The 15,357-nt window shown below is 50.4% G+C and overlaps 1 protein-coding gene across 1 annotated transcript in view; it reads left to right on the forward strand.

Annotated features, from left to right (window-relative positions):
* Positions 1 to 1,029: 1,029 nt before the first annotated feature.
* Positions 1,030 to 15,357, forward strand: part of LOC147666477 (uncharacterized) — a gene marked incomplete at its 3' end in the record, with an annotated part of 60,551 nt that continues 46,223 nt past the window's right edge. The window contains 3 exon segments of the mRNA XM_086949060.1: positions 1,030 to 1,605; positions 4,962 to 5,298; positions 10,824 to 10,921. Coding sequence (XP_086805186.1) covers positions 1,030 to 1,605; positions 4,962 to 5,298; positions 10,824 to 10,921 — 1,011 coding nt within the window.

Below are 15,357 nucleotides of genomic sequence, written 5' to 3' on the forward strand. Positions count from 1 at the left end.
CCCTGGGGAGCTGGGGGAGCTGGCTCTCAGAGGTACATGCTCTCGCTCCAGTGCCCCACAGTGTCTGAGGCCCACAAGCCAGAGAGTCACCCCCTAATAAAGTGACACGCGCCGCCTACAAGCACTAACTGCTGTGTGTGGCGTGGGCACCCGGCGAGCACGGCTATAAGTCACGAATTGGGCTGAAGCCCAAAGTGCAAGAGGGCATAGCGCGACACCTAATCACGCAGCAGTTGCCACCTGATGTGTAACGCGGACAGCGACTGCCTGTGATCTGAGGGCGACGCGCAGAGACACTATCCTTTGCCCACTCGTAGGCTGTGGCGCTTGGCGAGGATCGCTGCTGTACACATACCGCCTGGCCAGCGAATGCGACCTCGGGAAGCTGGGACCTGCAGTGGGAGGCTGGGCCTGAGGGCGTGGCCTGCAACGCGAGGTGCGGGAGGACTTCCAGAGACCCGCACCTGCATCTGGACGACCGCGCCTGTGCCTGAGGGCACTGGCTGCTGCCGGCGCGCATAGACGCTCTTGCGCTCCACAACTCCTGCCTCCTGGCTCCTGGGGCGGGCCCAAACCGTGAGACTACCTCCACAACCCTTAGGCCCCATGCTGACGGGAGTGAAGCACGACAACCACCCATGCTACGGCTGCCCAGGAACATCTCAATAACCATGCTGTGACTGCCTCTGGATCTCAGTGCTACCGCAGGACGCTCTCTTGCCTCCCCCCCACTACATTGCTTCCCGGGGTCTTCCAGAGCCCACAGGATTGGCGCCACCACGCCGGGGTCCACCCGACTGGCACTGTGCCTTTCGCAACGGAGGGGGGCCGAAACATGGAGGACACTGCACATGGACACACTTGCGGGAGCTATATGCGACGCGGTGGCAGCTAGCATTGTCTACGGATGAGCTCATCAACCATCCTAGGCCCATACGTGCACCCTCGAAGACACAGGCGACTCCTGATGCCGCGAACCACTGAGGCCAAGCATACCAGCGGCTGGAGACAACGTGAAGGGGCTGCGTCATGCGCGCCATCCACCCTAGAGACCCTACAGAGCCACCGCACATCTGGACTCAGCTTACCCTCACCTCCTTAGAAACCAAAATAGACAGCGTCGCAATCGACCTCACCCATCTTCGAGCAGACCACAAGAAACTGGTGGACCGCACAACGACCCTGGAGGGCGCTGTAGCAGATCTTGAGCCCCGAGTTAGCCAGACAGATAAACAGATGAAAGATCTCCTGAACAGAGTGGAATTCTTAGAAGTTCGCTCCAAGGATGCAGAAGGGCGGGCACGGAGAAACAACATCAGAATAATAGGCGTGCTGGAACGATGGGAGGGCAAAGAACCTGCGCAGCACGTGGAAGACTGGCTGAGAACCCTGCTACCGGAGGGCGCCCTGTCACCGCATTTTGTGGTGGAACACGCACACCGTGTGCCGAAGAAACCTCTTCCCACGGGATCTAACCCTCGGCCACTGCTCCTTCAGATTCTGAACTACCGTGACCGAGACTCAATTCTACGTGAAACCTGGAAAATCACGGATGTCCAGATCGACAACTCTAAAATAATGTTTTTCCCCGACTACACGGTCCTAGTGCAACGCCAAAGACACTCATTCCTTGCAGTGAAGCAACGGCTGCGACAAATAGGACTCAAATATTCCCTCCTCTTCCCTGCCAAGTTGAGGGTGGTGGCACAGGACAAAACACACTTCTTCACTAGTCCGGAGAAAACTGCGGCTTGGCTGGACAGCGGCGTGGACACAGCACCCAGACGAGCACCGGGGTCCGCCACAACGACACGCACTCGTGGACCGCGACGGTGCCGTAGGCACAGATCACCAGCGGTACACCTGTCGCAGGGGTCGATGGATCTCTCCCCACCTGTGGAACTTGTTCTTCTCGAGCAACAAGATGCGTTCTGCAAAGTGACAGAAATCAGCGGCTCCCCAGCCTCGAACCCCGCCCCGGACACCAGCCCTCGGGCCTTCCCGAGTGATGATGAGGCTATCTATGGGCTGATGGACTCCCAGTTGTCCACGGAGCAACCGGATGTCACGCCACAGGTGGCGGATCTGATCAACTGACAGGCACCACTGGACCTCAACGGGTAGCCCCGGAACGGCACCGCTTTCGATTCTGAACATGAAGTGTAGCCCTGTTGGATTGTGACCTGGAGAATACCTGAAACGAGACCCTAGCCTTGTCAAGGGACGACGGACAAGGAACGCAGTGAGTAATGCCCACCGAGCTTGAACAACACCACAGTGCTACACTGATGATGACTTTTAGCTGACCCAGACAACCGGGCCTTGACACTGGGCAGCTTGGCCCCCTGCGGGGCGCACGAGCCTAAACACATTGCCTGCTCATGCCCGGCCTCGAATAGACATGTACATAGCGAACCAGGCCACGATAGATTAACATACTTCTTGCCGACTAACACCCGCTTCCTGCGGCCTGGGGAAGGGCGAAGCCTTCTTTGCTGGCCACACTGCCAGAGCACCGTAGCAGTACCTACTACATAGGGACCCCCTGAACTGAAAGTTTATAATCTCAACTGAGAGTCTGGACGGCAGCATGTTTAGGAACCGACCTTTTGGTATTCTTCATTAGTTTAGCTTCCTATGGTCTGTTATGTTTTTTACCCTACAAATCTTTTGTTATTTGAAAAAATTTGTCCTAATGTCACTGAAAATGTCTTTGTGGATGGGCAGTGAAAATGCGCGGAGGCCCCGGGGGCGGACTCCGGGGGAAGCGGGAGGGCGAGCCACGGAAACAGGGATCACCTAACAGTGTAAAATGACAGAGATAAAAATATTCACCTGGAATATCAGGGGAATGCACACACCGTCGCGCAGATACCAAATTTACTCCTACCTTAAACGTCACTAGGTCCACATCGCACTCCTACAGGAGAGACATTTAAACAAGGCGGAAGTGCAAACACTACACCGCAGATGGCGCGGGAAACTCTACGCCACGGAATACTCCTTCTATGCTCGTGGAGCACTCCTATGGGTGAGACCCGAGACCCCCCTCAAGGTAACACATATGCACACAGACTCAGAGGGCAGATTTGTGATCATACAGGGCAGACTGGATGGACAGCCGGTGGTCCTGGCCTCAATATACTCCCCAAATACAAACCAGGGAGACTTCTTCGCGCAGCTGTCTACGAAGCTAGCGCCCTGGCACGGCGTCCCATGGATACTGGGGGGCGATTACAATTGCATACTCGACGCCACACTCGACCGTTCCTCCCCACCCCAGACTGGTACTCCAACGCACGGCGCCAAGAAAGCTCTCATCCACTGGGCAACACAATGGGACCTGCACGACATTTGGCGCACCCGTAACCCCACCTCTAGGGTGTATTCCTACTTTTCAGGAGCGCACAATTTGCACGTAAGGCTAAATAGATATATGATAACTACGACCCTTCTCCCCCTAGCCACGGACACATACTACATGGGCTGCACCCATTCTGACCACAACCCGCACGTGCTTGCCATAGCATGGGAGCACCTGCACTCACCCATCCCCACTTGGAGATTATAGCCAGCTCTGCTCCTCGATGCCCCCCAGATCGAATGGGACGCCTTTAAGGTTGCAATCAGGGGACACTATCTGGGCACACAGGGACACATACAGAAACAGCTAGAGGAGGAACTGACACACATAGGGACCGACCTGCAAAAACGGGAACAGGAGGCGGTGGGAGGAGCGGATGGGCCGTTACTAAGCATGGGCGGAAAATCCGTTCCGCTCGCGGATTTTGCGGATTTTCGGGAAATTCGCAATCATCGAGATTCGCGAATCTCCCGCAAAATCCGCAAATCCGCGAGCAGCGGATTTTGCTCGCACTGCTCGCACTGTTCGCGTGAGTTCGCGCCCCGCGAATAAGTGCAAAATTGCAGAAATACGATCTTAGCAAAACTGAAAGTAACTACTTACCAGGTTCAAAAGTTCAGGCTCATCATTAGTAGCCATTTCCTGTAGTGCTTCCTGAGGGGCCCCTCCAGAGTTCAGTTGCCAGTTGAAACTATTATGTGACCCTGCTCTGAACCTCAGAATAGTTACACATATGCCACAAAGGTCCTGAATTACAGCTAAGGGAGACAAGCAGGAGCCAGGCTGGAAGTTAAAATCCATTAATCAGCCCCTAATTCATTATTGTCAGTTGGGGCAGGGCAGGTGTTGTAACTAATTTTGCAACAATGAAAGCACTTAGCAAGTGCAAAAGATCACTAATCAGGGCGCACTAAGGAAGCAGGTGCCAGCTAAAAAAATATTCTGTGACACATTAATCAGCCCCAAATTAATTCAGGTCACTTGAGGCAGGGAAGGTGTGCTTTGCTTTGCCGAAAATAATGTACACTGGACAACCAGAGGGTGTGGTGATGAAACAGAGGGTGGCATGGGTGGGCCAGAGGGTGGCATGAGTAGTCAGAGAGTGGCAGTGGTGACAGAGAGTGGCAGTGATGAAGAAGAGTGTCCCAAACAGGCTGGACACGTAGAAACAACAAGTTCGCAAAACTTGCGACCCGACAGGTAAGTTCGCAAATTGCGAAATTGTAAAAACCCTCGCGAACTGGCAGAAACACGGGCGAACACAAAAAAAATAAAAATCCGCAAATTCGCGGGAATTCGCGGATTTTGCGGATTGCGAATCCGCAAATCCGCAAAATTCGCGAACGCGAGATCCGCAAAATTCGCTCATGCTTAGCCGTTACTCACAGCACGCGCGGAACATGCACGACTACTAGAGCGAGTTTGTCATGTCAATTATGCAGCCCACTCGGCGCGCACGCACCACCTCAGTGATAAACCAGGGAATATGCTGTCCTGGCTCGTCAAACAGGAGGATCGATCAGCGCCTATATCGGCGATCTGCACTGACAGGGACGAGATGGTGTATACGCAAACTGAGATACATGCGGCTTTAAAGGGCCAATATCAGACCCTGTACCGCTCCCAACTGCGGGTCCCCACTGCGGACATCGCAGACTATGTCTCGGGCATACAGCTACCAAAATTGACAGTCGCGCAGCAAGGCGACCTAGGGGCTCCGCTCATGCCTGATGAGCTGCGTACCGCCATCTTCACCCTATCAAATGGCAAGTCCCCTGGCCTGGACGGGCTACCAGCCAAATATTTTAAAGCCTGTTCTGACATTCTGATCCCCGAGCTGCTGAAAATGTACGCAGCCGCCGCCGAGGACTCCTCCCTCCCGCCCACACTCAACGAAGTAACACTCATATACATCTTAAAACCCGGCAGGGATGGTACGTGCATGGGTCTCTTACCGACCGCTAGCCCTGCTAAATACTGACTACAAAATATTAGCCTCCACGCTAGCTCAGCGCCTGGCCCCTATAGTCCTTACTCTCATGCACCATGACCAGAACGGCTTTGTGCCAGCGCACAGCACCTCCTATAACATCTGCAGGCTATTTAGGGTGCAGGCCTATGCCTCCCACCGATGGCCCCATTCGGGGTGCCTCGTACTGGACCTCGAGAAGGCATTTGACTCCATCGAATGGCCCTATATTAGGGCAGTGTTGGAGAAATACGACCTTGGGGACAACTACATTGACATGGTGGGTTTACTCTACCAAAAACCGACCGTACGTGTACGCATGGGCAGGCTGTTGTCTGACGCCATCAAGAGTCACTAGGCAGGGTTGCCCCCTGTCTCCGCTGCTCTTCTCAATGGCCATGGAGCCTCTTGCAGCCTTGACTAGGACGCAGGGAGAGGACTGGTGGATCCCGTTGGCAGACGGCTACATGCGGTCTCGCTGTACGCGGACGACTTGCTCTTATACATTATAAGACCTGACTCGTATACCGCAGTCCCTATCTGATACTTTCCACACCTTTGAGACCATGTCGGGACTCAAAGTTAACTGGACCAAATCTGGAGCGTACTCTTTCAGCCCAGATACACAGGAGTGCGACATCCGCATCAATGGCGGGAGACTTGCCTGGTACCCTACCACGTTCAGGTACCTCGGTATACATATTTATAGAGCCCCACCTGACATCTTGGAGGGAAACCTGACCCAGGATATCACAGATAACCTTCTGGAGACCCTTCCTCTAAACGTGCCTAGCCGAGTTGCACTGACAAAGATGATAATCCTAACTAGACTATTATATTATTACGCAAATATCCCAGTATATGTTCCAACCCGGGTGTTTCGGGAGCTGAAAACCTCGCTCCGAACCCTCATCTGGAACACCGGGAGACCTCACGTGGCACTGACAAATCTTCATATACCCTTGTGGTCCCGAACCTGGAACTGTATTACCTGGCTGCACAGATGCAATGGGTGACGGGATGGCTGAGTGGCAGAAACGTAGGTGATACCGCCACAGAAGATACGCTCTGGACTCATATGCAGATCTGCACGTTATTCCACCCCCTGACCAAAACTCCCTGCCTGCCGCAGCTACACGTGGCGGTAGCTCGCAGATGTTTTCTGCGCTGCTTGAAACTAACCCGTGAGGTAAAGCCCTACGCCCCGGCGCTTCCGTTGCTGGGCACCCCCTGAGAAGCCGGAGTGGTGACTAAGACTATGCTGGAGGGGTGGGCACAGGCGGGAGTGGAGACACTGGGCGGCCTATACGTGGACGGCGCCCTGCTTCCCTTTGAGGCGATGGCCAGAGACACGGGCCTACCAGCTGGGCAGTTCCTTCTCCATGCGTCCGTAGTGTGCACACTTGCGTGCCCTTGGGGTGACATGACTGAGGAGCTGCAAACACATCACTTCATACAGTACCTCCATGTTATGGGCAATGGATCCCATATAATCCACTGGCTGGCGCAGGCTCTCCTAATACACACACAACACTCGACCCAACAACTGCGGGACAAGTGGGCGACGGATCGGGGGAGGGAATGGACGGACAAAGAGTTGGCAATGATACTGGCTGGCCCAGTTAATTTCCCTCGCAACTGCCGCTTCAAAACTGTTCAATTTTATATATTCCGCGCATACCTGTCGCCGGATAAAATCAATAAATACTTTTCGACCACCACCACAGAATGACCACGATGCTCCCTGGTCGATGCGAACATACTACACATGCTCTGGGCCTGCCCCAATATACACACGTACTGGACTACAGTGACTGCCCTACTACGGAAGAGCGCTGGCGAAGACCTGCCACACACATGGGAGGCTTGCATCTTGGGACTCTATAAGAGGACGAAGCTCAATAAGGTGCTGGCTAAGTTCTGGGACTTGGTCCTTGTCACAGCCAAACGCTGGAAGAAGGGTGAGCCCCTGCAAGCAAAACACTGGTATACCTCTTTTGACAACTGAGCGAGATCGGAGAGTGCCGTACTGCACAGGGAGGAGACAATGGGGCACAGGAAACTCTCCATTGTGCAACTCTGGGACGATACTCTGAAGTCCTTCCAACAGGCGAGTTTAGATCAAGGAATCACTTAGATTATACCTCCCCTCAGGCCGGCCGTGGCTGGCAGCTGGGACAGACACCCTCATGCCCCTATCGACACCGCGCCATTTTAGGTGAGTGAATGACATAACCGATACCCACGCTAAGAGGTACCGCTGCAGAGACGCAGCATCACCGCCGCCCGAGACCCCTGCCCCTTCAGCACTGATACTTTGATGCCTGCTAGGCACCTCTGAGTTACTCTCCCCCCCTCCCCCCACTAAGAGAAAGGCCCGCGCACCACTAGATTTCACATGCCACATGTTCCTGCCACGGATTCGGTGGCACACACCCACAGACACACATTGATACGCCTATAGATCTATTAGCCCTTTACCCTCGCCCTCCACTTCAAGTTATCTCCTTACTTTTTAATTTTTTATCCCACACCTCACAATGTTGGTGAACCTTTTCCTCTTACTTTGTCCCAACCACACCTTCCCTTTTGGTTCCGTTTGGATGTCAAGGCAGTTTTACCTGTGACATGCCTGTTATCCAGTTATGAATATTCCATTAGTTGCTGCTACCCAATTCCCCCGCAACGTTCTTAATATGCTCATACACCGGGGGACACATTGCATATTGGCTGACGGGAGTGACCTGGGGAAGGCGCGCCCCACACCACATCTCATCCCCACACCCCGAGTTACACTGCTAATAGCACCATACAACATCGCATTCTTAGGCATGCACCTTCTTTCTGATATGTCCTGTCAGTTTTGCAACAAGAACTGTGATATGTGTTCAATGACCCAATATGTATAGTCGCTTCACTGTATTGTCGTTATGGTGTTATGCAAGTTATATGTACCACTACCTCTTACAAAATGCATACTAGTTTAATGTAAACAAATACTGCAAAACTTTTAAAAGATATTCAAACAAAAAAAAAGAAAATCATAGAACAGCTATAAGGAGATTGGTTCCGAAAACTGCAGAGGGGCTCAGCTCATGCTAGGGCACCCTCTCACATAAAACCAAGCACTCTACCTCCAGGATTGCCGAAGTCTGCCATAGGAGTGGCTTATAGGTTAATATGTGTTCATATAGGTATATAGATATAGGTATACTATATCTAAGTAAGATGTGTTTACACCACCTTACCCAGGTTGTCAGTACAGACCTGTGGGATCAGTTTGGAAGCTAACCAGGGGTGGCACAATACATGCTGCAGCCCCTGGTAGGCCTAGGGTGCACCTATGCCCTGGGTACCTAGGGTAATTCTATACAGGGGCTCACAAGGGTGACCCAGTAGCCAATCTGATATGTACCTAAAGTACATAGAGTCCATTTTATAGAGAAAACAGATAGACTGGGGCCATGAATGCAGGGTCCCAGTCCAACTAAGTCAAAAACCAGCAAAACACCAGGCAGAAAGTGGGGGTAACCATATACTCAGATATCCGCCTTCCTACACCAATAGGTCCATATTACAAAAGTGGAGGAAAAGCTGGATAGGGTAGCATTGTAAATTACAGTTCCCACTACAGTGAGTGCAACCCTAAAAGGAACATGTGTAACACATAACAACCCCAGGCCCGTGAGATTCATCTCAGCCCGCCAAAACAATCTTAAATGTCACATTTGGTGCAGACGACACCCTAATTTTATGTTGACACCCAAAGCCACCCTATTTTATATTCCCCCCAAAAGACACCCTATTTTCATCTTTTTCCTCCCAAAGACACCCTATTTTCACATTTTTCCCTCAAAAGACACCCTATTTTCATGCGTAGCCCCCAAAAGATACCCTATTTTCATATTTTGCCACCAACAGATACCCTATTTTCATATTTTGCCCCCGAAAGACATCATATTTTCATATTTTTCCTCCCAAAGACACCCTATTTTCTTATTGTGCCCCAAACGACACCCTATTTTCATATTTTACCCCAAAAGGCACCCTATTTTCATGTTTTGCCCCCAAAAGACACCCTTTTTAGGTTTCGCCTGGCGATCCGCTGCGCAGCAGCATTCGCGCAGGCGAAATCTTTTGAGAACAGTCTGGGGCTTTGTCCCGCCTCTCTGTTCCATTGGCTAGCTCCATAAATGGAGGCTCGCCATTGGAACAGAGATGCGTCACTCATTCCCGGAGCAGATTCTTGGGCATTCCGGCGATTTTTTCACTCTCCGCCCCTTTGCGATCGTCATTGCGGCGGTGGGTGGTGTTTTTTTTTTTTAAAGGTTTGTTTTGGTCATTTGTCCGAAGATGGCGGCCGGGCAGTAGCTTACTTGAGAAGCTCCGCAGTGTCGTCTTGAACCAGAGTGTGCCCATTCCCACCCCCCTCCCGCTGTCCGTGTGCCCGTTCCGGCCACCCTCCCACTGTTTGAGTGCCCGTTCCCGCACCCCCCTCCCGCTGTCTGTGTCCCCGTTCCCGCCCCCCTTCCCACTGTCACTGCACCTCGACTTTTAGGGGTGAGCGGGAAATCCGTTACGCTCGCGGATTTTGCGGATTTTTGGGAAATCCGCAATCCGCGAATTTTACGGATTTCCCGCAAAATCCGCAAAAAAAATCCGCGAACGTAACGGGTTCAAAAGTTGAACCCCCACTCATGCAACTATTTTACAATGGCGCCAGCAAGCTGCCAGCGCCGTTGTAAAATAGTTACAAAGTTAGCTTGCACAGGAACCACTAGATAAAACAAAGCAGGTGCTGCTTTATTTTATCTAAGTGCTTCCTATGCAATCTAACTTTGTAACTATTTTACAACGGCGCTGGCAGCTTGCTGGCGCCATTGTAAAATAGTTGCATGGCTGGGCACAGGTCTGCAGCTCACTCAAGGGACCCCTGCTCCCTTCGGGGCGATTGCATAGTAACACACACATGGTCGCTCGAACTAGTTGATGCTCAAATTCGGTGACTCATTCATTAGCCCAAAAACAATCGTGAGCGTCGTCGAGGCTGGACAGGTGTGCCTTCTTCCCAAATTTACTGTGGAAAATCAGCTGTGATGCTGGATAGGCTTTGCATCCTTGACTTTCACGAGCGCAATACCCGTGCTGTTCCTGTGACCAGTCGCTTCTTTCTCTTCATCTGCTGAACTGATCTTTCTCTGACCTTTTATTCACACAAGAGGCACATACCCTACTGGGCACATTGTGTTCGCACGGGTTTCTGCAAGTTCGCACGCGTTTTGTACAATTTCGCAATTTGCGAAATTGTACAAAACCCGCGCGAACTTGCAGAAACCCGTGCGAACATTAAAAAAAAAAAAAAACGCGCGGATTCGCGGATTTTTGCGGATTTTCGCAATCCGCAAATTGGCAAATCCGCAAATTCGCGGATTGCCAATCCGCAAAATCCGCTCATGCCTAGTATCTTTACCGTGTCGTACTCCCCAAAAGCCAAGGTCCGGCAGTGTAAAGTTCTCTTCGACTATGGTCCGCAGAACGAGGACGAGTTGGAACTTAAAGTGGGCGACGTTGTCGACATCACCGGAGAGGTATGTTGAGCCTTTTTTCACTTTTCACGTGTTTTCAGTTGTCAATTCAGACTAAGGGTTCTCCCCTAACCTCCTCTGACAGTTCGTTTCGCATTTGAAGTCTATACATTATCATCTGGAGGTAAACCGCAATGTTTTATTTGGCCGTGCGCCATAAAAGAAAGCATGTCTTTTTTATTTTACAAGAGTATTTTTTCAGGAGGCTGAAAATGTCTGCTCGGTATTGAGCGCTGGTTGAAAGTGCTGAGCCAACGGTAGTGAGTGCGGAAGTGCTGCCCGCGCCCTCGGGGATGTGGCCGAGGTGTTTACTGCATTTTCATGTTCCCCAGGTTAGTATGTGATAAGAATAAGGAGTCCACGTGTTGTGTTCAGTTCTAGGACTTGCAGTTTGCACTTGTCAATCCCAAAATGCGCTGTGTTTCTAAGTTTATAAATGCATAAACTAGACTGAAAGTCTTAATAGAAGAAAATGAGTTAGAACATGAATGTTCAGGGTAAAGCTACTGATTAGACTGGTTTCACCAAGTCTACCGGTGAACAGGTTTCACAGTCAGTCTGATCACGCCTGTGCTGCGTTAGTTACACTTATCGCTAATGCTAACGGGTGCTTGAGCACTACTCATCTCGATGGTCTTCATTTAGAGTTTGGTGGGAACTAGACATACCCCAAGTTCTGGAGGACAGTCTTAATTCGGGGTACAACGATCGGGTGTATTTTCTGGCTATCCAAACGGAAGAGGAAATTATTCCGGGTGCTCCTACTCCGCATTTAGATTTTCTTTCAGAAACGAAAGGATTTTAAGACCCCTCCAAACTGTAGATGAGTCCTTGGGAGTTGTTTTCAGTGCACGGAGAAGTTCGTTTTGTAACATTTATCTGTTATGCAAGCAGTGAAGCAGACATGTTAATATTGCACCTCTTGCCGGTTTTGTTGCTGTGTATTTAACCCGGGTGGTACAAACTGTACCACTGTGTATTTAACCCGGGCCTCCCACACACCACATAGAGCTCACCCCACACAGCTCACAACACACTGATGGATCACGAGCCACAGCTCATCCCACACAGCTCACCACACACTGCTCACGAGACACACTCACCACACACAGCTCACCACACACAGCTCACTACCATACATGCCAACATTTCAGAAGAGCAAAGTGTGTGTGTGTGGCTCTGGGTGTGTGTGTGGCTCTGGGTGTGTGTGTGTGGCTCTGGGTGTGTGTGTGGCTCTGGGTGTGTTTGTGTGGCTCTGGGTGGGTGTGTTTGGCTCTGGGTGGGTGTGTGTGGCTCTGGGTGTGTGTGTGTGGCTCTGGGTGTGTGTGGCTTTGGGTGTGTGTGTGGTTCTGGGTGTGTGTGTGGCTCTGGGTGTGTGTGTGGGTCTGGGTGTGTGTGTGGGTCTGGGTGTGTGTGTGGGTCTGGGTGTGTGTGTGTGTGGCTCTGTGTGTGTGTGTGTGTGGCTCTGTGTGTGTGTGTGTGTGTGGCTCTGGGTGTGTGTGTGTGGCTCTGGGTGTGTGGGTGTGGCTCTGGGTGTGTGTGTGTGTATGTGTGGCTGTGTGTGTGTGTGTGTGTGTGGCTCTGGGTGTGTGTGGCTGGCTCTGGGTGTGTGTGTGTGTGGCTCTGGGAGTGTGTGTGTGGCTCTGGGTGTGTTTATGTGGTAGTAATTGCTGTCTGCTGAGCTCGTCCGTAGGGTACAATAGGTCTCACATTTGCGAGAGATTAAGCTAATGGCAATGTAAATGACAATGCCATTTATTTATCTGTTTTCAAAACCAACACATAAATACAAAATTTGTCATTTACAATGCCAATAGCTCTAACTTTTCCAAAGGCGAAACCATTGCATTGTAAATGCTTGTTTCATAGTTTGCCACCAACAGACACCCTATTTTCATATTTTGCCCCCAAAAGACACCCTATTTTCATCTTTTTCTTCCCAAAGACACCCTATTTTCATGTTTTGCCCCCAAAAGACACCCTATTTTCATCTTTTTGCCCCAAAAACACCCTGTTTTCATATTTTGCCCTCAAAAGAAACACCATTTTCATTGTTCCCTCCCAAAAAGCACCCTATTTTCATATTTTGCACCCAAAAGACAACCTAATTTCATTATTTGGCCCCAGAAGACACCATATTTTCTAATTTTGACTTCAAAAGACACCCACATTGCAATGTTTGACCCCAGAAGACACACCAATTTACATTTTCTAACCCCAAAAGAAATCCATTTTTAATTTTGTCAAAACAAAAATGACACTATTGTTCATTATTTATCCACGGGACAGCCTATATTTTAGATTTGATCACAAAGTAACTCCATTACAATCTTATGTTACACCAGGACACATTACCTAAGCTGGAACTGATGAAACTCCATTATTTGCATCACAATGCATTGATACGATATGCAATGTGAAGGCAACTGCGGGGCTGAGGTTACTTGGAATCGCCATTCCAATATGATAACTGTGTTGTAATGTACATCTCCCATGATGAAGGGAAGTCATGGATGAGACCGTCTGCGGACATTTGCCCCTGGACCACACTCACCAGCTAGGACCATTCCTCTTCTACACTCCTCCGCTCCGACACAAGCACCCTCCTCCCAATCTACCCGGGACACAACCACACCTGCCATCTTCCAGGACTGTATGCTTATCTAGAACCCGCGCAAGTCCAATCTCAAAACAAACCTTCTTCCATATCAACACACCAGTGCCTTCTGCCACCCAGCAAAACAAAACTCCACACAACCAGCTCCAGGCAATCCTCCACACCATGCAGGCCCTACACATGCACACTACAGAACTGTTGCACCACCTTACTGCAAACTCTTCATATTTCACCTACTTCACAAACACATGCACCAACTTAGTTCTGGACCAGGAATCACCATCAGAGACGGCTACTTAATACCCACTAGGCCCACCACATCCATCAAGGAGGAGGTATTGCCATCTCCTAAAAGAAATGTCCACCAGACATCACCACCATCATTGATTCACATCACAAAGGGATCCTGGACATCTAATCAGTTATCGTTGAGTCCGTTGGCCCCAGCACTCCGCCAAAGCTTACATACACTGACCCCGCTGAACACCTCCTCCACCCGTTGATCACAAACTGCCCTAAACACACTGGCACACCTCAAGGAAGACAAGGCAAGATGTAGCACCACGTTGCACCTTATTACCTAAGTTACGCATGTAGGCATATCATGATCTTGTGAACATCTTTTATGTAGAACTTGCACCAATGGGTCTTCAATTTGGACATTCACAAAAGCGGGGAACCGTTGGTGCAAGGCCCTACATAAATGATGTCCAGTATGTCTGCTCCATCAGGGATGGACATGGCAGTGCTGTTTTGACATTTTCAATATGTGATTGACATATGTGTTTGACTTACATTGAGAATAGTTGTGATTGTGGACTAGTATAAGACATCAAGATGCACACATCTGACTCTGGCACAGGGACCTTTCTGGCTGCAATCACCACAATGACCCATTACTGACATATGTGCACTTATTGTGACTTACCCGTTGTCTGCTTTTCAGTTTCTCTGGTGGCACTGTCCTGTCCGGAGATTCCCGTTACAAATTCCTCTGGGATGACAGCTGTCACCCGCTCCTCCAGGTCATCCAGAACCTCCTGGTCTGCCTCCTCCAGTTTGTGAGGCTGCATTATGGTTTGCCACTTGCTTATCTTTTGTCTGGCGCTTACAGTCATGGCATCTTTTTTTTGCAGTCGATGACCATTCTCTTGGACTGGCCCACCATTGATTTTCTGGACAATTCGCTGCCAGATCGCCTCTTTTTTAGCAAGAGGCAGCTTGGAACTAAAAAACAGCTGTGCTGGTAGATGGTGACCTCCATCACCAGTATTTCATTTTCCTTGCGACTGAAGTTGGACCTACGTTTTCTTTTAGCCCCAGGCCCAGCCTGTGCATCAGGGCTTTTACAACCTGTGTTTGCCTGAGGGCCCCGGATACTGGTGTGAATTTCCTGGTCTATTGTTAGTTCCTCTGTGGTCCACAAATGTCTTTTTGGGGATTTGTGTCATTTCCCGGGTGCCTTGTTCCACTTCCCATAGTGTACGTTGTTGCAGAGTCATCGGAATGGCATTGCGTCTCGCAAATCGGCCTTACGTGACTTTTTCTGCAGTTGCGTCATGCTGACTTAAGGCAGTTTTGCAGCACCTACGTTAGTTTTTCTGACACAGTTTACTGTGTTGCACCACGGTCTGTCACCTAATAGATTTGCCGCAACTACGTTGACTTGCTTTGTCGCAGCGGCAACGCAAGATTTCTGACCCATCGCTGTGTTGCAGAACCGATATGTCATTTTTTGTAAATCTGCCCCCAAGTTCTTTCTTGGGAACTGGAAAAGTACTGGGATATTTTGAGATCATATTTATCAAATGTTCTATGTGCA

Source organism: Lissotriton vulgaris, unplaced genomic scaffold, assembly GCF_964263255.1.
Source record: "Lissotriton vulgaris unplaced genomic scaffold, aLisVul1.2 SCAFFOLD_6403, whole genome shotgun sequence".
Lineage (NCBI taxonomy): Eukaryota > Metazoa > Chordata > Amphibia > Caudata > Salamandridae > Lissotriton > Lissotriton vulgaris.